We start from the raw sequence: 21,914 nt of genomic DNA, 5'->3' as shown, positions 1-21,914 counted from the left end.
TCTGCTTCATGACTTCAGATTTGTGGTGTTTTTTTTTTTTTTTTTCCCTCTCTCTCTCTCCCCTCAGTCCCCCTAGGTGCTTGACAATATTCGTATCCTGTATTTCATCATTGTATCATGTCATAGCTGTCAATTACTAATTTGTTTTTAGACCTAGGACCTTACTTTTACGCATTTACTTCACGCAGTTTTGGCCCTCATTGGTGCCGCTTGAACCCCTCCCTCCCCCTTTTTTTTTTTTTTTTCTCTTGCCCTGGAAGGACCTTTCCCATTATTATTATTATTAGTATTGCTATTATTGTTGTTATTCATGTTACTGTTCTTGGAATGCACAACCAACACCGGTTATCTTTGTTGCTTATGCTCCACTTGAAATGATTGATTTTAGGATGGCGGGCTGCGGCCCCCTAATGTACCCCCTACCGCTACGGTTTTCCCGAGACAGAGGCACCCTTACGGTCCCTTTCCTGTCGGGTTGCGGTATCTTACTGTTCAACTTACTCAGGTATGTCGCTTTCACTCTTTCTTGTTCATGGATTCTCTTCTATTTTCTCTTTTCTCCCTAGTCCCATCCTTCCTATTTTTCCTCTCGTCACCTGGTCCACAGTGTACGATCTTTGAGGTCCTACAAGACCCCGACATATGGCTTCTACACTTAGGATAATCTCCATAAACGCCAGGGGTTTGAACGTCCCTGAGAAGAGGGCCGGTGCTCTCCGTTCGTTTCATGCGGAGAGGGCTGATATTGTCCTTGTGCAGGAGACTCGCTTCAAACACTCCCCCTCTGCACCCCACCTTAGGAATAGGTTCTTTCCCACCTCGTATTATTGTAATTATTCCCAATCTAAATCTAAAGGTGTGGCCATCCTTTTTGCTAAACATTTACCTGTTACCAATGTGGTGGCCCCACAGGTTGGAGGAGGGGAGATGCCTCTTACTTGTATGCTCTATTTTTAACACGACCTTTACAATTGTTAATATATATGCTCCCAATCAAGGTCAACCTGCCTTCCTCTAGGCTATTATGGACAGGGTTGATGCGCTGAAACAGGGGATCCCGATTGTGGGGGGAGACTTCAACTGGGCCCTCGACAACACCCTAGACACCTCCTCCGAGTCCCCGTTGGTGCGTCACCGCTTGTCCAGGAAGGTGCGACGCCTCCTTCACGTCCATCAGCTGTTTGACGTCTGGCGCATATTTCACCCGTCTGACCGGGATTATACATATTATTCGGTTCCTCATTGTTCATACTCTAGGCTAGACTATATTCTACTTGACCACAGACACCTGTCCCTGGTTTGCGATGCTTCCATAGGCCAGATGACATGGTCCGATCACGCTCCGGTTAGACTGGACATTTCCATCGGACCCTCTCCTGCTCAGCGACGCTCGTGGCGCTTTAACGAGTCTCTATTGCACCACCCGTACTGTAAAGCCCAACTTGAGGATGCCATTGATATGTATATTGATTGTAATGTCTCCCCTGATGTCTCGGACTTCACAATTTGGGAGGCTCATAAATGTGTAATCCGGGGAAAGTGCATTCAATTGGGCTCCTATTTAAAGAAACAATGTTTGGGCCAAATTGAGGGACTTCTGCGGCAAATTGAATCCCTAGAAACCACCCATAAGGCCTCTCTCTCCTCTGACACCTATGTAGATCTGGTTGCGGCCCGTTCGTCCTTTGTCTAATAGCAATTTATTCAAGTGAAATTTTCCTTTCGGAAGTGTCGCAATCGGTATTACCGCTGGGGCAACAAGCCGGGCAAAATGCTTGCCAGGGCTTTACGTACCCAGAGGGCGTTCTCATTTATCCCGTCCATAAAGGACGCACAATGCCGTCTTTTCCACAACACGGCCAAAATTGCGGAGACATTCTGTTCATACTACACCTCCCTCTACAATCTCCACTCTCCTGATTCGGCTAGCGATCGGTCGCGCGACGTGGACGCTTACCTTACAAAGATTGGCATCCCTAAACTCTCGTAAGATGCCGGGGATGAGTTGGAAAAGCCCTTTACTTCCCAAGAACTCGATGATGCCATTAAATCCACTCCTTGTGGAAAGAGTCCTGGCCCTGACGGTTTTACCATCAATTATTATAAAGCCTTTAGGGATAAATTGTCCCCTCTCCTCTTAGACGCATGCAACACAGTCTTCGATACTAACCCTTTTTCTAGGCAATCCCTTGAGGCCCACATCACGGTCATTCCTAAGGAAGGCAAGGACCCCTCCCTGTGTCCCAGCTACCGGCCTATATCCCTTCTCAATGTTGACGTTAAGCTCTTCACCAAGCTCCTTGCTAATAGGCTCAGGTCCCTCCTACCCTCCCTTATACATAATGACCAAGTGGGGTTTGTCCCTGGTCGAGAGGCGAAGGGCAATACGTCTAAGATCATAGCTCTTATACACTACGTTTCCTCAAAGGACTCCCCGACGATCCTACTATCTACTGATGCTGAAAAGGCGTTCGATAGAATTGACTGGGGTTTTATGGCTGGGCTGTTGAGACACATGGGACTGGGTCCGACTTGCTTGCATCGCGTCCTAGCCCTTTACGCCTCCCCTTCGGCCAGAATTGTGATTAACGGTTCCTTGTCCGGATCGTTCGATATTAATAATGGGACTAGGCAGGGCTGCCCCCTGTCCCCCATGATTTTTATTCTCTGCATGGAGGCCTTAGCTAGGGCGATTAGGCTTAATCCAGATATTTATGGGATCAGGCTCCAGGATAATGAATACAAACTTCCCCTTTTCGCCGATGATTTACTGGCTACAATTACAAACCCTACAGTCTCCTTGCCTAATTTAATGGATGAGTTTAAGCTCTTTCGTGAGCTCTCTAATTTTAAAATAAATTATTCAAAATCAGTGGCCCTGAATCTTAATGCCCCGCCTGCCATGGTATCAGGACTTAAAGCGGCACTCCCCTTCACCTGGCACACCTCTCAATTGAAATACTTGGGGACTACCATTACCAGGGATCTTTCATGTCTTTTCGATTCTAACTTTACCCCCCTCCTAACTAAACTTCGTGCAGACCTCCAGTCCTGGACTTCCAGGTCTTTCTCCTGGCTAGGCAGACTGGGTATTCTCAAGATGAATTTCCTCCCTAAAATCTTGTATCTATTGCAGACCCTACCGATCAGAATTCCTCCAACATGGTTCCGGGAGGTCCAACTGCTATTTAGAGAATTTATCTGGGGAGGCAAGAGGCCGCGCTTGAAATTTTCCATGATGGTTAGGCAGAGAGACAAAGGTGGCCTTCGCCTGCCAGATATACAAGGCTACTATCGAGCCTGCCATCTCCAAAGAATTCTTTGGTGGTCTAGAGCTGTACCATCGAAACAATGGGTGCAGATAGAGAGTCAGGTGCTCCCGTCACCAATTGCTGTCGCTCCGTGGTTGCATACCCTCCCTGCCATTTCCCATCCCACTGTAGGCCACACTTTGACGTGTTGGAAAGCGATTAGAAAATCCCCCTCTGTTACCTCGCCGACTTCCGCTTACATGTCCTTTCTATTTAATGAACGATTTCCCCCTGGAATGGACACGCGGGCCTTCCAGTCTTGGTATGACTTAGGACTCTGGAGGGTCAGACAGCTGATGGATGGGGGTGGGGTTGTCTCCTTTTCGAATCTACAAGAGAAATGGCATTTGCTGCCCAGAGACTTTTGGCGTTATCTGCAAGTTCGCCACTTTTTGGTGTCTCAGGGCTATCCTGGAGGGAGGCCCCCAGCCCTCACGCCGTTTGAACGCCTCTGCGACAGCCCGTCACCCCCGCCCCACTCTATCTCCTTGATATACAACCTTCTATTGACAGACTCCAGCTCAACTCTCCCTCCCTTTACTGAGACGTGGGATAGAAATCTCGGCAGGGAGCTTGGCGAAGACGTTTGGGAGAAAATATTCAAACTGGCTCATGCTTGCTCCCCTAGTACACTGGTAGTAGAGACCCAGTACAAATTGATCTCTCGGTGGTATAGATGCCCTGATATTCTTTCTAAGATGGGTCTTGGACTCCCCAATACCTGTTGGCGCTGCTCTTCTGGCCCGGGAACCCGCTCCATATATGGTGGTCGTGCCCCTTGTTCCAACCCTACTGGAAGGATATACTTTCACTTTCTGCTGAAATTATGGGTGAAGAGGTACCAACGGACCCCGTTTTGGCTGTTTCACTACTCGTCCAAACCCATCTCGAGCTATTAACACTCCTTATTATGCCATCTCAACAATGCCGCCAAGGCGGTGATTCCTGTCCGCTGGCGATCCTCCTCCCCTCTAACTGTTAGAGATTGGTTGAATAGAGTAGATCTTTATATGGATTTGGATGATATAATGGCATCTGCTGATGGGGGCTATTCATCCTTCAGGGATACGTGGGCTCGATGGCTACTTTTTAAAGATTCCCTAACCTTTAGGTCCATCCTCGCCTCCAGTTCTCCCACGTCCTCTTAGACACTTCCCCACCTCAATGTACTGATTCCTGTTGTGTGGTAAGCAAGAGACTCGCGCTGTGGACCGGGTGATTCTGATTCTGATTCTTGTTCTTATCCTTTCTCCCTTCTTTTTCTCCTCTACCTCTTTCCGTATCTTTTCTTTCTTCTTCTTCTTTATCTTGTTCTTGCTTTGGGTTAATACGGTTAACAAGATATGTTTGACTATTCAATTATACCATTCTATGTGTTCGAGCTGTTATAAAACATTGAGTACATGCTCTCCTGTTCTTGGCCACAGGAGCTAGACAGGCCTGCAGTTGTATTGCGACTGTCTGTATGTTGACCGTTTGTTATTGCTACTAATTTTTTCAATAAACATATTTTGCACTAAAACTCTACTTCTAACGTTACTTGACCTGGTGCTTTAACTCTAATGGCCCCCATACGGACCCCGACGGATCAGGCCGAGAAATCGGGTGAAAAGTGCCCAAATCGGATGTTTTTGACATCCGATCCGATGCGTGGCCCCGTGCCCATCGGGGCTGAGTTGGTGGTCGGACGTGCTGCACATAGGATAAATCGGAATCGCAGCCATCAGGTGCACATCACGGCTTGTTTTTTTTAGCAACTACGATATACACTGCTCAAAAAAATAAAGGGAACACTTAAACAACACATCCTTGATCTGAATGAATGAAATATTCTTATTAAATACTTTGTTCTTTACATAGTTGAATGTGCTGACAACAAAATCACACAAAAAATAAGATTTTACTTACCGATAAATCTATTTCTCGTAGTCCGTAGTGGATGCTGGGGACTCCGTAAGGACCATGGGGATATAGCGGCTCCGCAGGAGACAGGGCACAATAATAAAAGCTTTAGGATCAGGTGGTGTGCACTGGCTCCTCCCCCTATGACCCTCCTCCAAGCCTCAGTTAGGATACTGTGCCCGGACGAGCGTGCATAATAAGGAAGGATATTGAATCCCGGGTAAGACTCATACCAGCCACACCAATTACACCGTACAACCTGTGATCTGAACCCAGTTAACAGTATGATAACAACGAAGGAGCCTCTGACAAGATGGCTCACAACAAGAATAACCCGATTTTTGTAACAATAACTATGTACAAGTATTGCAGACAATCCGCACTTGGGATGGGCGCCCAGCATCCACTACGGACTACGAGAAATAGATTTATCGGTAAGTAAAATCTTATTTTCTCTGACGTCCTAGTGGATGCTGGGGACTCCGTAAGGACCATGGGGATTATACCAAAGCTCCCAAACGGGCGGGAGAGTGCGGATGACCCTGCAGCACCGAATGAGAGACTCCATGTCCTCCTCAGCCAGGGTATCAAATTTGTAGAATTTAGCAAACGTGTTTGCCCCTGACCAAGTAACTGCTCGGCAAAGTTGTAAAGCCGAGACCCCTCGGGCAGTCGCCCAAGATGAGCCCCCTTCCTTTTGGAATGGGCTTTTACAGATTTTGGCTGTGGCAGGCCTGCCACAGAATGTGTAAACTGAATTGTATTACAAATCCAGCGAGCAATCGTCTGCTTAGAAGCAGGAGCACCCATCTTGTTGGGTGCATACAGGCTAAACAGCGAGTCAGATTTTCTGACTCCAGCCGTCCTGGAAACATATTTTTCAGGGCCCTGACAACGTCAAGTAACTTGGAGTCCTCCAAGTCCCTAGTACCCGCAGGTACCACAATAGGTTGGTTCATGTGAAAAACAGAAAACGCCTTAAGGAGAAATTGAGGACGAGTCCTCAATTCTGCCCTGTCAGAATGAAAAATTAAGTAAGGGCTTTTTATATGATAAAGCCGCCAATTCTGACACACGCCTGGCTGAACCCAGGGCTAATAGCATCGTCACCTTCCATGTGAGATATTTTAAGTCCACAGTGGTGAGTGGTTCAAACCAATGTGACTTTAGGAAACTCAAAACAACATTGAGATCCCAAGGTGCCACTGGGGCACAAAATGAGGCTGTATATGCAGTACCCCTTTTACAAACATCTGAACGTCAGGCACTAAAGCCAGTTCTTTCTGGAAGAAATTCGACAGGGCCGAAATTTGAACCTTAATGGACCCTAATTTTAGGCCCATAGACAGTCCTGTTTTCAGGAAATGTAGGAAACGACCCAGTTGGAATTCCTCTGTAGGGGCCTTCTTGGCCTCACACCACGCAACATATCTTCACCAAATGCGGTGAAAATGTTTTGCGGTTACATCCTTCCTGTCTTTGACCAGGGTAGGTATGACTTCATCTGGAATGCCCTTTCAGGATCCGGCGTTCAACCGCCATGCCGTCAAACGCGGCCGCGGTAAGTCTTGGAACAGACAAGGCCCCTGCTGGAGCAGGTCCTTTCTTAAAGGTAGAGGCCACGGGTCTTCCGTGAACATCTCTTGAAGTTTCGGGTACCAAGTCCTTCTTGGCCAATCCGGAACCACGAGTATCGTTCTTACGCATCTCCCTCTTATGATTCTCAGTACTTTTGGTATGAGAGGCATAGGAGGGAACACATACTCTGACTGGTACACCCACAGTGTTACCAGAGCGTCCACCGCTATTGCCTGAGGGTCCCTTGACCTGGCGCAATATCTGTCTAGTTTTTTGTTCAGGCGGGACGCCATCATGTCCACCTTTGGTTTTTCCCAACGGTTTACAATCATGTGGAAGACTTCCCGATGAAGTCCCCACTCTCCCGGGTAGAGGTCATGCCTGCTGAGGAAGTCTGCTTCCCAGTTTTCCACTCCCGGAATGAACACTGCTGAGAGTGTTATCACATGATTTTTCGCCCAGCAAAGAATCCTTGTAGTTTCTGCCATTTCCCTCCTGCTTCTTGTGCCGCCCTGTTTACGTGGGCGACTGCCGTGATGTTGTCCCACTGGATCAATACCGGCTGACCTTGAAGCAGAGGTCTTGCTAAGCTTAGAGCATTGTAAATTGCCCTTAGCTCCAGTATATTTATGTGGAGAGAAGTCTCCAGACTTGATCACACTCTCTGGAAATTTTTTCCTTGTGTGACTGCTCCCCAGCCACTCAGGCTGGCATCCGTGGTCACCAGGACCCAGTCCTGAATGCCGAATCTGCGGCCCTTTCATAGATGAGCACTCTGCAGCCACCGCAGAAGAAACACCCTTGTCCTTGGAGACAGGGTTATCCGCTGATGCATCTGAAGATGCGATCCGGACCATTTTTCCAGCAGATCCCACGGAAAGGTTCTTGCGTGAAATCTACCGAATGGGATCGCTTTGTAAGAAACCACCATTTTTCACAGGATCCTTGTGCAATGATGCACTGATACTTTTCCTGGTTTTAGGAGGTTCCTGACTAGCTCGGATAACTCCCTGGCTTTCTTCTCCGGGAGAAAACATCCTTTTCTGGACTGTGTCCAGAATCATCCCTAGGAACAGTAGACGTGTCGTCGGAAAAAACTGCGATTTTGGAATATTTAGAATCCACTCGTGCTGTCGTAGAACTACTTAAGATAGTGCTACTCCGACCTCCAACTGTTCTCTGGACCTTGCCTTTATCAGGAAAGCGTCCATATTTCTTTTAAGAAGAATCATCATTTCGGCCATTACCTTGGTAAAGACCCGGGGTGCCGTGGACAATCCAAACGGCAGCGTCTGAACTGATAGTGACAGTTCTGTACCACGAACCTGAGGTACCCTTGGTGAGAAGGCAAATTTGGACATGTAGGTAAGCGTCCCTGATATCCAGTGACACCATATCGTCCCCTTCTTCCTGGTTCGCTATCACTACTCTGAGTGACTCCATCTTGATTTGAACGCTTGTATGTAAGTGTTCAAATATTTCAGATCTCACCGAGCCGTCTGGCTTCAGTACCACAATATAGTGTGGAATAATACCCCTTCCCTTGTTGTAGGAGGGGTACCTTGATTATCACCTGCTGGGAATACAGCCTGTGAATTGTTCCCAATACTGCCTCCCTGTCGGAGGGAGACGTTGGTAAAGCAGACTTCAGGAACTTGTGAGGGGGAGACGTCTCAAATTTCCAATGTACACCTGGGATACTACGTGTAGGATCCAGGAGTCCACTTGTGAGTGAGCCCCCTGCGTGCTGAAACTCTTGAGATGACCCCCTACCGCACCTGAGTCCGCTTGTACTGCCCCAGCGTCATGCTGCGGACTTGGCAGAAGCTGTGGAGGGCTTCTGTTCCTGGGAATGGGCTGCCTGCTGCAGTCTTCTTCCCTTTCCTCTACCCCTGGGCAGATATGACTGGCCCTTTTGCCCGCCTGCCCTTATGGGGACGAAAGGACTGAGACTGAAAAGACTGTGTCCTTTTCTGCTGAGATGTGACTTGGGGTAACAAAAGGTGGATTTTTCAGCTGTTGCCATGGCCACCAGGTCCGATGGACCGCCCCTTTATACGGCAATACTTCCATGTGCCGTCTGGAATCTGCATCACCTGACCACTGTCGTGTCTTCGTCTGGCAGATATGGACATCACATTTACTCTTGATGCCAGAATGCAAATATCCCTCTGCGCATCTCGCATATATAGAAATGCATCTATAGTCAATAAAATCTTGTCCCTGTCAGGAAAAACTACAAGTAGTTTATTCACACCCTACATAATACCCTTATTTGTGGTACTTGTAGTATCAGAAATATGTAACACCTCCTTCATTGCCCTTAACATGAAACGTGTGGCCCTAAAGGAAAATACGTTTGTTTATTCACCGTCGACACTGGAGTCAGTGTCCGTGTCTGTGTCTGTGTCAACCGACTGAGGTAAATGGGCGTTTTTACAAGCCCCTGACGGTGTCTGAGACGCCTGGACAGGTACTAATTTGTTTGCCGGCCGTCTCATGTCGTCAACCGACCTTGCAGCGTGTTGACATTATCACGTAATTCCTAAATAAGCCATCCATTCCAGTGTCGACTCCCTAGAGAGTGACATCACCAATACAGGCAATTTGCTCCGCCTCCTCACCAACATCGTCCTCCTACATGTCGACACACACGTACCGACACACAGCACACACACAGGGAATGCTCTGATAGAGGACAGGACCCCACTAGCCCTTTGGGGAGACAGAGGGAGAGTTTGCCAGCACACACCAAAAACGCTATAATTATACAGGGACAACCCCTTATACAAGTGTTTTCCCTTATAGCATTTTTATATATATGTAATCATATCGCCAAATAAGTGCCCCCCCTCTCTGTTTTAACCCTGTTTCTGTAGTGCAGTGCAGGGGAGAGCCTGGGAGCCTTCCTCACAGCAGAGCTGAGCAGGAAAATGGCGCCGTGTGCTGAGGAGAATAGGCCCCGCCCCCTTTTCGGCGGGCTCTTCTCCCGAAGTTTGTGAGATCTGGCAGGGGTTAAATACATCCATATAGCCTCAAGGGCTATATGTGATGTATTTTAGCCATAAAAAGGTATTATACATTGCTGCCCAGGGCGCCCCCCCCAGCGCCCTGCACCCTCAGTGACAGTTGGTGACTGTTGGTGAAGTGTGCTGACAACAATGGCGCACAGCTGCAGTGCTGTGCGCTACCTTATGAAGACTGAAAGTCTTCTGCCGCCTGTTTCTGGACCTCTTCAACTTCGGCATCTGCAAGGGGGGTCGGCGGCACGGCTCCGGGACGAACCCCAGGGTGAGACCTGTGTTCCGACTCCCTCTGGAGCTAATGGTGTCCAGTAGCCTAAGAAGCAAATCCATCCTGCACGCAGGTGAGTTTACTTCTCTCCCCTAAGTCCCTCGTAGCAGTGAGCCTGTTGCCAGCAGGTCTCACTGAAAGAAAAAAAACCTAACTTAAACTTTTATTCTAAGCAGCTCAGGAGAGCCACCTAGATTGCACCCTTCTCGGCCGGGCACAAAAATCTAACTGTCAAAGTCAGAAAAATATCCCCATACACATTGCCATATTTGCACCGCACACTGGTCTGCGCTGCGCATGCGTACGCTCTCCCGTGAAGGCGCATACCCGCAATAGCGTGCACCCGCGGACGCACGGTATGCGTATTTACGGTAGAGTTTATGTAACCGTAGCGTGCGACTCATTCGTTACATATTTTCACAATTAATGTAGTTTGTAGACCATGGTCCCTTTGATAGATTCTGAAAGTTTGGTTAATATAGAATGTCCCTGAACGGAGGAATCCCTCTTTGTATTGTGCGAAGGGTCTAACAGGAATCATACAGCAGTGTTTGGTACCCATCGGAAGAGTATTTAATTAACAATATTCCGGTGTTGGTTTGGAGCGTATTAATCGCTCGTGCGGATAGTTATGGACATAAGAAGTTTATGTCCATTTCTATTATTTACTCATACTCAGGTATGCGGCGGGAAACCCAGTTTCCCACCCACCTGAGCTGTTGGAAATCGTCACAGCCCACCTGTATGAATCAACCTATGACCTTTTGTTATGATGCGGGGCCGAATTCCTTCGTCCAATGGACAATGGGATTGTAGGGACTATGAGATTGCATTGTGTGTGGGGCATAAATAGGCAGGCCGACCATATCCAACTTCACTCTCATCAACGGTTTTCTTGCTGATAATCGGGAGCTGGATATCGAGGCGCATGCGATCATACCCTTTGTGCGTAAGTTTCTCTCCGTAATCATTGTCTTACTGTGAGCCAATCTCTCTCTCTCCCTCTCTCTCTCTGTCTCTCTCTCTCTCTCCCTTCTATTTCTCTTGTATCTCCCATTGACTATTATCGTATTGTATTAGATCAGCATAGTATTGTATTGTATTGTATTTCTTGTATAGTTATTTGGTTAGGAAGTCTCTGTTATATTGTAGTGTATCATTTGTACTGTGAATCTTTTTGCAAGTATAATAGTTATAATACAGATAATAGGCTTTGGACCCTAAACAGGTATCTGTGTATTTTTCTCATAGTGTTAAGTGTTCACTTGAGCGTCGGTGACGCTCAAGCAGCTTTGTAGTTAGTCAGGTTACACAAGGTTGCACTTACACCCTGTATTCACATTAAGGTATTCTGTGTATTACTTTGATAAAAGGTTTAGACATAAAGGTATAGCGTTGTGAGCGTCTGCGCCGCTGGTGATCTCCTCGTGGTCTCGAGCGTCCGCTACGCCGTAGCGAATCATTACTCTAGTCATAGCCAATAACGTGTTGTCCTGTGATCACTGGGCCGTGAGCGAACGGGACGCTTGAGCGCCTCGCCTTCGGCTGAGCGATCGTTACGCAACTAGCGTACCCTTACGGTACTTCTTAAGTAAACAGCGTACAGTGTTCTTAGACTTCATTAAGGGTTGTTTATACGACAAAAGAATTTAGCATTGTCATAACTGAGGCTTGGAGGAGGGTCATAGGGGGAGGAGCCAGTGCACACCACCTGATCCTAAAGCTTTTATTATTGTGCCCTGTCTCCTGCAGAGCCGCTATATCCCCATGGTCCTTACGGAGTCCCCAGCATCCACTAGGACGTCAGAGAAATTATCAATGGAAATCAAATTTATTAACCCATGGAGGTCTGGATTTGGAGTCACACTCAAAATTAAAGTGGAAACACACACTACAGGCTGATCCAACTTTGATGTAATGTCCTTAAAACAAGTCAAAATGAGGCTCAGTAGTGTGTGTGGCCTCCACGTGCCTGTATGACCTCCCTACAACGCCTGGGCATGCTCCTGATGAGGTGGCGGATGGTCTCCTGAGAGATCTCCTCCCAGATCTGGACTAAAGCATCCGCCAACTCCTGGACAGTCTGTGATGCAACGTGGCATTGGTGGATGGAGCGAGACATGATGTCCCAGATGTGCTCAATTGGATTCAGGTCTGGGGAACGGGTGGGCCAGTCCATAGCATCAATGCCTTCGTCTTGCAGGAACTGCTGACACACTCCAGCCACATGAGGTCTAGCATTGTCTTGCATTGGGAGGAACCCAGGGCCAACCGCACCTGCATATGGTCTCACAAGGGGTCTGAGGATCTCATCTCGGTACCTAATGGCAGTCAGGCTACCTATGGCGAGCACATGGAGGGCTGTGCGGCCCCCCCAAAGAAATGCCACCCCACACCATTACTGACCCACTGCCAAACCGGTCATGCTGGAGGATGTTGCAGGCAGCAGAACGTTCTCCTTGGCATCTCCAGACTCTGTCACGTCTGTCACACGTGCTCAGTGAGAACCTGCTTTCATCTGTGAAGAGCACAGGGCGCCAGTGGCGAATTTGCCAATCTTGGTGTTCTCTGGCAAATGCCAAACATCCTGCACGGTGTTGGGCTGTAAGCACAATTCCCACCTGTGGACGTCGGGCCCTAATACCACCCTCATGGAGTCTGTTTCTGATCGTTTGAGTAGACACATGCACATTTGTGGCTTGCTGAAGGTCATTTTTCAGGGCTCTGGCAGTGCTCCTCCTGTTCCTACTTGCACAAAGGCAGAGGTAGCGGTCCTGCTGCTGGGTTGTTGCCCTCCTACGGCCTCCTCCACGTCTCCTGATGTACTGGCCTGTCTCCTGGTAGCGCCTCCATGCTCTGGACACTACGCTGACAGACACGGCAAATCTTCTTGCCACAGCTCGCATTGATGTGCCATCCTGGATGAGCTGCACTACCTGAGCCACTTGTGTGGGTTGTAGACTCCATCTCATGCTACCACTAGGATGAAAGCACCGCCAGCTTTAAAAAGTGACTAAAACATCAGCAAGAAAGCACAGGAGCTGAGAAGTGGTCTGTGGTCACCACCTGCAGAACAACTCCTTTATTGGGGGTGTCTTGCTAATTGCCTATAATTTCCATCTGTTGTCTATTCCATTTGCACAACAGCATGTGAAATTGATTGTCAATCAGTGTTGCTTCCTAAGTGGACAGTTTGATTTCACAGAAGTGTGCTAGACTTGGAGTTACATTGTGTTGTTTAAGTGTTCCCTTTATTTTTTTGAGCAGTGTATATATTTTTACATACGATTTCTCGGATGTCTTCACTTGAGTGGCTTTTCTCTGGACCCTCCCACCCACCCGGCAGCAGCATGCAATAAATAACAGTTAAAAAGAAGGATTTTAATTACCTACCGGTAAATCCTTTTCTCAGTCCGTAGAGGATGCTGAGGTCCACATTAGTACCATGGGGTATAGACGGGTCCACTAGGAGTCATTGGCACTTTAAAAGTTTGAGAGTGTCAGATCCGATTTCCCCATGAACTCCAGCGGCAGCTCCCCGGGAGTGTTTCCATCGGAGGAGCCGGTCACAGCTAGGGGAGCTCCTAGAGCTTCTTTCGGTTTTTTTTTTCTAAGAGCTCCCCTAGCTGTGACTGGCTCCTCCAGGCATATTTTCTAAACTGAGTCTGGTAGGAGGGGCATAGTGGGAAGAGCCAGCCCACACTCTCAAACTCTTAAAGTGCCAATGACTCCTAGTGAACCCGTCTATACCCCATGGTACTAATGTGGATTCCAGCATCCTCTAGGACGTTAGAGAAAATGGCACTTCAAGTACCAAATCGGATGGAAACACTCCCGGGGAGCTGCCGCGGGAGTTCATGGGGAAATCGGATCTGACTTGTGCCTCAGACAAGTTGCAGTAATGAGGCACAGGTAATTAAGTGAAATCTAAAGATTGAGTGCATTGATGCACATGGTGAATGAGTTCCTTCGCACCAAAATATAACAGCACAGTGACAGAGGAGGAGCTGGAGGATCCAATGGAGGGCAGCAAGTTAGGCTGACAACATTAAAGAAAATAGCATGCATCACTTAAACAAATACCGATGTAGTGAGTAATTGTTCTCAGCTATTCAGGCATTAGAAGTTCTGTGCAGTTCCATTTAGCAATTTATTTACTTCAGGCAAATTCCTTTAGCTATGTTATATTTGCTTTCTGGTTTTTTTTAGATGTAGATGTTCAGTCCTTTATGACTCCATTCTTCCTGCACATGAGCAGCAAGTGTGCATAGCACACACAGAGTATTGTCTCTTCTTGTCATAATAAAACAAATGTTAATTCTGTTGCTCTAATATTGATAAAAAAAGTTACCTGTCTGGTCTCTGAAGAAAATAAAACTCTGATAGGCATGGGGTTTTGTCAAGGCGGATGCACTGTACACGTGCTATACACTTACTTGTTTCTTACTGCGTCCACAGCTACACCATGGGTACAGTTTCCCTGCCTTTAACTCCACTTGAAATGGATGTTTGGCTGCAATAACTGGAGCTGGCTGTACTGTGCTGCATGCCTGTTGTGATATGAGAGAGATGTGTTATATTTCTCTTTTAGACTGAGACTAAGAAGCAATGCTGTGTGTTTTATGCCACTTGTCTACACAGTCATTATAAAGCTATATATGGAATAACAATGCAGTATGTGACAGAACAGAGCTTTATTATTTCCCTGATAACACACAGTGATTGGCATCAGGTGTTTCACAAGTGGCTGTTGGTCACACAAGATGAACATGCTGCATTTGTGGGGTTGCATCAGATCAGATTTGAGCAACAGTTTGATACATTCCTACAGTACAGTACACACTGTAGGATAGCTACAGCTGCTGAGACAGACATTACCTGTGTTTATGGCATCAGATTAACCAGAAAAAAGGTTTAAAGAAAAAAAAAAAAAAGAAGAGTATGTTCAGTCATTTCAGCAACGTAATAATGTTATGCTACGGTTTGCAAAATAATCCAAATTAATTAATTTAGGATTCATTACATTATGTTAAAAATAAATATTAAATAACAGTCGATTTCACAAAGCAGCCTGTTAGAGTCATAATATCCTCTTCCCAAACTTGTAATTCAGCATACATTACTTCTAATAGGCACACTGTGGGGGAAACCGGGGAATAAAATTTTCAAAGATGTTCAAAAGGGTCTACACACAGATGGGTGGTCTTCAGGTTGCCGGCTGTCGGGTTCCCGGCGCACAGTATACCAGTGCCGGAATCCCGACAGCCGGCATACTGACACTTTTTCTCCCTCGTGGGGGTCCACGACTCCCCCGGAGGGAGAATAAACCGTGCCCGCAAGGGGCTCATTTGCGCTCGCCGCGCTGTCGGTATGCCGGCGGTCGGCCTTACGGCGCCAGTATGCTGTTCGCCGGGAGCTCGGCCGCCGGCATACCATACTACACCCCACACAGATCATGCTCAAATGGATTGTTATTATAAAATAAGATGCACCATGCCATTTCCAGTAATGATAGCTACCCATAGGACAAGACTTGCATTGTTTGGACAATAAACATTAATCCCAACTCCTAAAATATTTTGTAGGCAAAATATAACACTTAATTTTATTATTTCTTCAGTTTCAGGAACTTCTTATGGGCCCTACACACATGCCGATATCACTGCACGATATGAACGATCTCGTTCATTAATGAACGAGATAACGTTCATATCGTGCAGTGTGGAGGCACCAGTGATGAACGATGCGCGGCCCCGCGCTCGTTCATCGCTGGTGCTATGTCGGCTGTGCATGCAGGCCAATATGGACGAGATCGTCCATATTTGCCTGCAAGTCTACGGAGCCGGGTGACGGGGGGAGTGAATAAACTTCACTCCCCCCCCGCCGCCGCCGGGTCGCCCGTCGCGGCGGTTGGGCAGCTCGGCTGCACATCGCTGAGTGTGTAGGGCCTATTAGAGCTAAAGAAAAGACTTGATTATAGGCAGAAAATATGTTGCTTTTTGCACCAAAGACAACCAAGAGCCTACAGAGCTGCTCACAAACCTACTATGGGCCTAGCTGGTGTTAGTACGCAGATGCAACTGCAATTTGTGATTTTCTTGGCTACAGAGCTGCAAGTGAAGCTGCGGCCCAGGAATGAAAAGAGAAGCTCACCAGAGCTCAAAGTCATTTGCAATTGTGTACACATTCACAGCCTATAAGCAAATATGAGGAACATTGAAATAAAGGGTTGGCCTATGGCTATGCAGCGTGGACACGGCAGTAGTGATGCAGTCGCCATGATTGTACACGTACGAGCACACAGCTGATGGCAGATACCACAAAAACGGCCATGACACGCCTGCGTTTTCCCAACCACTCCTCATTAATAAACGGTCACTTTCTGTCAATCACTTCTCCATGAAATCCTCATTGCGAGCGGGATCGCAGCGTCACCATGTGCATTGCTAATAATCGCTCCGTTGTGTGAATACTGACATTGCATGAATGAAGCCCGATGTCGTGCTCTGCACGTTGCCCTATATACATACTGTACATTCACGCCTTCTCATTTCAGGAAGGTTCTCTCATGTATATTAAAAAGCGGGTGCACACATTTCTATATTATTATACCAGTGCCAGCACATTCCACTCTGACTCGCAAATCGGTTACTTAACCATTGATAACAGCAAGGAAAACGGAAAAGTAAAATAGAATGCGACTATATGGGGCTACCAGAAGTATCTGTCACCTAAACATGTCTAGTAATAAAGGGAAGTTCCAGTTTCTTCCTGCAGGGTACATGGAGGGAGATAGAGATATTAGAGGGCAAGGACAAGGAGGGGAGACTGAGGGGAGAGCAGCAGGAGGAGGGCGGGTAACGTGACGGGGCCAGATCACAGGCACTGATGCTGCACACAGCGGCTGCGGGCAACACACTTACCCGGGACACTGACACTATGACTTTCACTCTCTGCACGCACAGCATATTGTTGTTTGTGGCTGTGTCGCCGATGTGCACGTCCCCCGGAAACTCTTCCCCGACAGCTATGTTCCGCCTTGTGATTCAGGCCAAGCAGTCTGTAACTTGTCAGAGTCTCTGCGATGGCTACATCTGGCAGGCGGCAGTAATTATAATGGAGGTCTATAGCATTAGTAAGTGACCGCCCCACCTTACGCTATGTGGCACAGCAATGTCCTATGTATTGTACATGTAAGACAAAGAGAAGCGTAATAATCATTACTGAAGGTCAAAGCCTAGTGCATCTGTCTGTGGACGACCTTGGCCTACTCTGTACATTACACTCGGTCTATTTACTATGCCTTGGAGGGAGATAAAGTGGCCGGTGATAAAGTACCAGCCAATTATCTCCTGTCATTTTTCAAACACAGCCTGTAGCATGGCAGTTAGGAGCTGATTGGCTGGTGCTGGTTCTCCATCCAGGGACCTCTGACGTTACCAGGGGCGGAGCCACTTCATCAGGGGGAGGAGCCACGGCCGAACATGGTACCCAAAATGTACCCTTACGGGCTTGGTGGCTCGAAGCGCTTCACCCGCCACCCGGTTACTAAAAGGAGTAGTTGGTGGCGTGGATAGTAGAGGAACTATCCCGCTATCCTAGCCCCTCCCCCTGACATCATAGGTCCTTTAGGCTACTTGGATCTAGCATCTACCCTTAGTAAATAGACCCCTCAATCCTCAGAAACCTTTAAGCTGCTAAAGTGTTTAACTTTTATATACACTATGTAGACAAAAGTGATTGGACACTGACAGCAAATAGATCCATGAGATTCTATTGACGTCAGTACTTTGTAGATCCGCCAAAGTCGAAAAATCGGAACAAGCTTTGAATAGGACAAATGTGAATTCGACCTACAAACGGGTGGAAAGTGCAGAAAAAAACGGCACTAATTGAATACCCCCCATAGTGTACTAGCCGCAGTACCCGACTCCACTGAGATAGATAAAATGTATCCAGTCAGTGACTCAATAAATAAATAATAATAAAAAACTGTAAAGTCCAGGCACTGGAGTCCATTAATCTTAATAGGGACTGGTTAGTCTAGAACACAGGTTCTCAAACTCGGTCCTCAGGACCCCACACGGTGCATGTTTTGCAGGTCTCCTCACAGAATCACAAGTGAAATATTTAGCTCCACCTGTGAACCTTTTAAAATGTGTCAGTGAGTAATTAATACACCTGTGCACCTGCTGGGTTACCTGCAAACCATGCACTGTGTGGGGTCCTGAGGACTGAGTTTGAGAACCACTGGTCTAGAACACAGGTTCTCAAATTCGGTCCTCAGGACCCCACACAGTGCATGTTTTGCAGGTCTCCTCACAGAATCACAAGTGAAATAATTAGCTCCACCTGCGGACCTTTTAAAATGTGTCAGTGAGTAATTAATACGCCTGTGCACTTGCTGGGTTACCTGCAAAACATGCACTGTGTGGGGTCCTGAGGACCGAGTTTGAGAACCACTGGTCTAGAACACAGGTTCTCAAACTCGGTCCTCAGGAACCCACACAGTGCATGTTTTGCAGGTCTCCTCACAAAATCACAAGTGAAATAATTAGCTCCACCTGTGGACCTTTTAAAATGTGTCAGTGAGTAATTAATACACCTGTGTACTTGCTGGGTTACCTGCAAAACATGCACTGTGAGGGGTCCTGAGGACCGAGTTTGAGAACCACTGGTCTAGAAGGTTAGATGCAATAAACCAATGTGTTTATTGTGCAAACAGCAACTTTTACAAAAGGGCCCTACACATCTGATGTGCCGCCGGGGTGCCTGACGGCCGATACGGCCAACAGGCGACCTGGCGGCGGTGGGGGAGTGAAGTTTCTTCACTCCCCCCGTCACCCGGCTCCATAGCAGTGCATGCTAATATGGACGAGATTGTCCATATTGGCTTGCATGCATAAGCGACCCGGCACCAACGATGAACGAGCGCAGGGCCACGCATCATTCATCGTCTGTGCCTACACACTGAACGATATGAACGAGTTCTCGTTCAGTAATGTACGAGAATGTTCATATCGTTCAGTTACATCTTTAAGTGTGCAGGGCCCATTATTCAAACTCATATTATGCCGAACGCAGAGTGTGTTTAACCACCCAAGACGTGTGTATTTCACACTCAAGAGTGGTATATCTATCTTTTAATGTGGTCCCTGTAGTTATGAAATAGTTCTACACGAGATGATGTAGGGCGAGACAGATATAGGAGGTATAAATAGCCCTCTTCATGTTCTTTGAACAGATCATCATTGCACTAGCCATCTTTGGTGAGGATTGATGTCAGGTCATGTGAGTTATGTAGTAATGCTGACATTTAAAAAAACAAATTCTGTCAGAAATGTGTATGTCTGTCAGTGAGGTTCTGATTTGCTGCTGTCAGCCAGGAGGTGATGTGCTGCTGTCAGCCAGGAGGTGATGTGCTGCTGTCAGTGAGGCAGGGAAGTGCTGCTGTCAGTGAGGTAGGGATGTGCTGCTGTCAGCGAGGCAGGGATGTGCTGCTGTCAGCGAGGCGGGGATGTGCTGCTGTCAGCCAGGAGGTGATGTGCTGCTGTCAGCCAGGAGGTGATGTGCTGCTGTCAGCCAGGAGGTGATGTGCTGCTGTCAGTGAGGCAGGGAAGTGCTGCTGTCAGTGAGGTAGGGATGTGCTGCTGTCAGCGAGGCGGGGATGTGCTGCTGTCAGCCAGGAGGTGATGTGCTGCTGTCAGCCAGGAGGTGATGTGCTGCTGTCAGCCAGGAGGTGATGTTCTGCTGTCAGTGAGGTAGGGATGTGCTGCTGTCAGCGAGGCAGGGATGTGCTGCTGTCAGCCAGGAGGTGATGTGCTGCTGTCAGCGAGGCGGGGATGTGCTGCTGTCAGTGAGGTAGGGATGTGCTGCTGTCAGCGAGGCAGGGATGTGCTGCTGCCAGCCAGGAGGTGATGTGCTGCTGTCAGCGAGGCGGGGATGTGCTGCTGTCAGCCAGGAGATGATGTGCTGCTGTCAGTGAGGCAGGGAAGCGCTGCTGTCAGTGAGGCAGGGATGTGCTGCCGTCAGCGAGGCGGGGATGTGCTGCTGTCAGTGAGGCTGTAATCTGCTGCTGTCAGCAAGGCAAGCGATGATATGCTGCTTTCAGCATAGAAACATAAAATTTGACGGCAGATAAGAACCACTTGACCCATCTAGTCTGCCCCTTTTTTTATCCTTTAGGTCAGGCATGTCCAAACTGCGGCCCTCCAGCTGTTGTGAAACTACATATCCCAGCATGCCCTGACACAGTTTTGCTGTCAGAGAATGCTAAAGCTGTGTCAGGGCATGCTGGGATGTGTAGTTTTTCAACAGCTGGAGGGCCGCAGTTTGGACATGCCTGCTTTAGGTAATCTCAACCCTTTTTGAACCTTAACTCTTTGTAAGGATATTCATATGCCTATCCCAAGCATGCGATAATGTTTTGCTGTCAGCGAGGGAGTAAAGGTGGGTACACACTAGGCCAGCGTTTTTCAACCGCTGTGCCGCGGCACACTAGTGTGCCGCCAGCGGTTCTCAGATGTGCCGCCACAGATGCCCGATGCCTAGCCGCTGACATCACCGATTACCATCCCCACAGGTTTTGACTGCGCTGGACTGCGGCCCGTAACCTATGACACGCAGCGTGACTCGCGCATGCCATGTCACCTTCCCGCCGCCCGTCCATCCGCTTACCTGCCCGCTGCCTCACCCTGTTCTGCTCCTTGTTCCTCCGGCTGCGTGCACTCTAGACGCTGAGGCAGGGAGAGGGAAACATGACCTGTGCGCTCACCTGCCCGCTGTCTCACCCCATGCTGCTCCTTGCTCCTCCGGCTGCATAAACTCCAGTGGCTGAGGCAAGGAGAGGGAAATAAGCTTCATATCCACTGACTCCCAGGTAGGGGCCAGTAAATTTGTATTTATTTAATTGCTGTGGGAGTCACTTTGTGTAAATACTGTGGGATTACTGTGGGTGGCCAATGTGTGGAAATACTGCTGAGGTCAACACATTGGAGATCGCCGGTCAGCTTACCGACGCCGGGATCCCGGCGGGGAGGGGCGAGTGCAGCAAGCCCCATGCGGGCTCGGTGGCGACCTGCGGTCGCCACAGGTTCTATTCCCACTCTATGGGTGTCGTGGACACCCACGAGTGTAAATAGTCCCTGTTGGTCGGCATGCCGACCATCAGGATAGTGAGCCGTCGGGATGGTAGAGGTTATGTGACTGTTGGTCAGCAGACCACCGGTCACATGAATACCACCCATTGGGTGCCAATGTGTGTGAGGGATTATTTTTTTTTTTTTTGATGGTGTGCCTTGGCAATTTAAAAATTTTGGTCGGTGTGCCGCGACTTGAAAAAGGTTAAAAATCACTGCACTAGGCGATATATCGGCCGTTCTCTTAAATGGCCGATATATCGCGGGTCTGTCAGCCAGTGTGTACGGCGTTGCTTCGGCCCCACAGCACAGCCGACGGCCAATATATCTACCGATATATTAGCGCGTCACTGTGTGTGATTGACAGCTGAACAGCTGAACTACGCCTGCCCAGTTCATGATATCAGTCCCCGACGGATCGGGCAGTGTGTATGCTCAACACACTGCCCGATCCATCCATAGATATATCTGCCTATCAATTGATCGGCAGATATATCTATCAGTGTGTACCCACCTTATTGTGCTGCTGTCAGCAAGGCAGCATTGTGCTTGTTTTCTGCCAGTAGTATATATATTTATAAGGAAATTAAAGGTGACTGAAGTTCATGGTGTAAAAGTTATGCTATTGGTTATTAAAGTTCTTTTATGGACAATATAATGTAAATGGTGCCCGTCTTAAAATACTTTTCTT

At 48.0% G+C, this 21,914-nt stretch overlaps 1 protein-coding gene across 1 annotated transcript in view; it reads right to left on the bottom strand.

Annotated features, from left to right (window-relative positions):
• CISD3 (CDGSH iron sulfur domain 3) overlaps positions 1 to 17,381 on the bottom strand; it is a 48,720-nt gene extending 31,339 nt beyond the window's left edge. Inside the window, exons 1-2 of the mRNA XM_063959695.1 lie at positions 17,009 to 17,381; positions 14,522 to 14,635 (exon numbers count right to left, since the gene is read on the bottom strand). Coding sequence (XP_063815765.1) covers positions 14,522 to 14,635; positions 17,009 to 17,053 — 159 coding nt within the window. The 5' untranslated portion in view covers positions 17,054 to 17,381. The remainder of the gene's footprint in view (positions 1 to 14,521; positions 14,636 to 17,008) is intronic.
• Between the last annotated feature and the right edge of the window lie 4,533 nt (positions 17,382 to 21,914).

The sequence above is a fragment of the Pseudophryne corroboree genome, chromosome 3 (genome assembly GCF_028390025.1).
Source record: "Pseudophryne corroboree isolate aPseCor3 chromosome 3, aPseCor3.hap2, whole genome shotgun sequence".
NCBI lineage: Eukaryota > Metazoa > Chordata > Amphibia > Anura > Myobatrachidae > Pseudophryne > Pseudophryne corroboree.
Note: the sequence above shows the minus strand (reverse complement) of the source record. Positions and strands in the feature narration are given on the sequence as shown.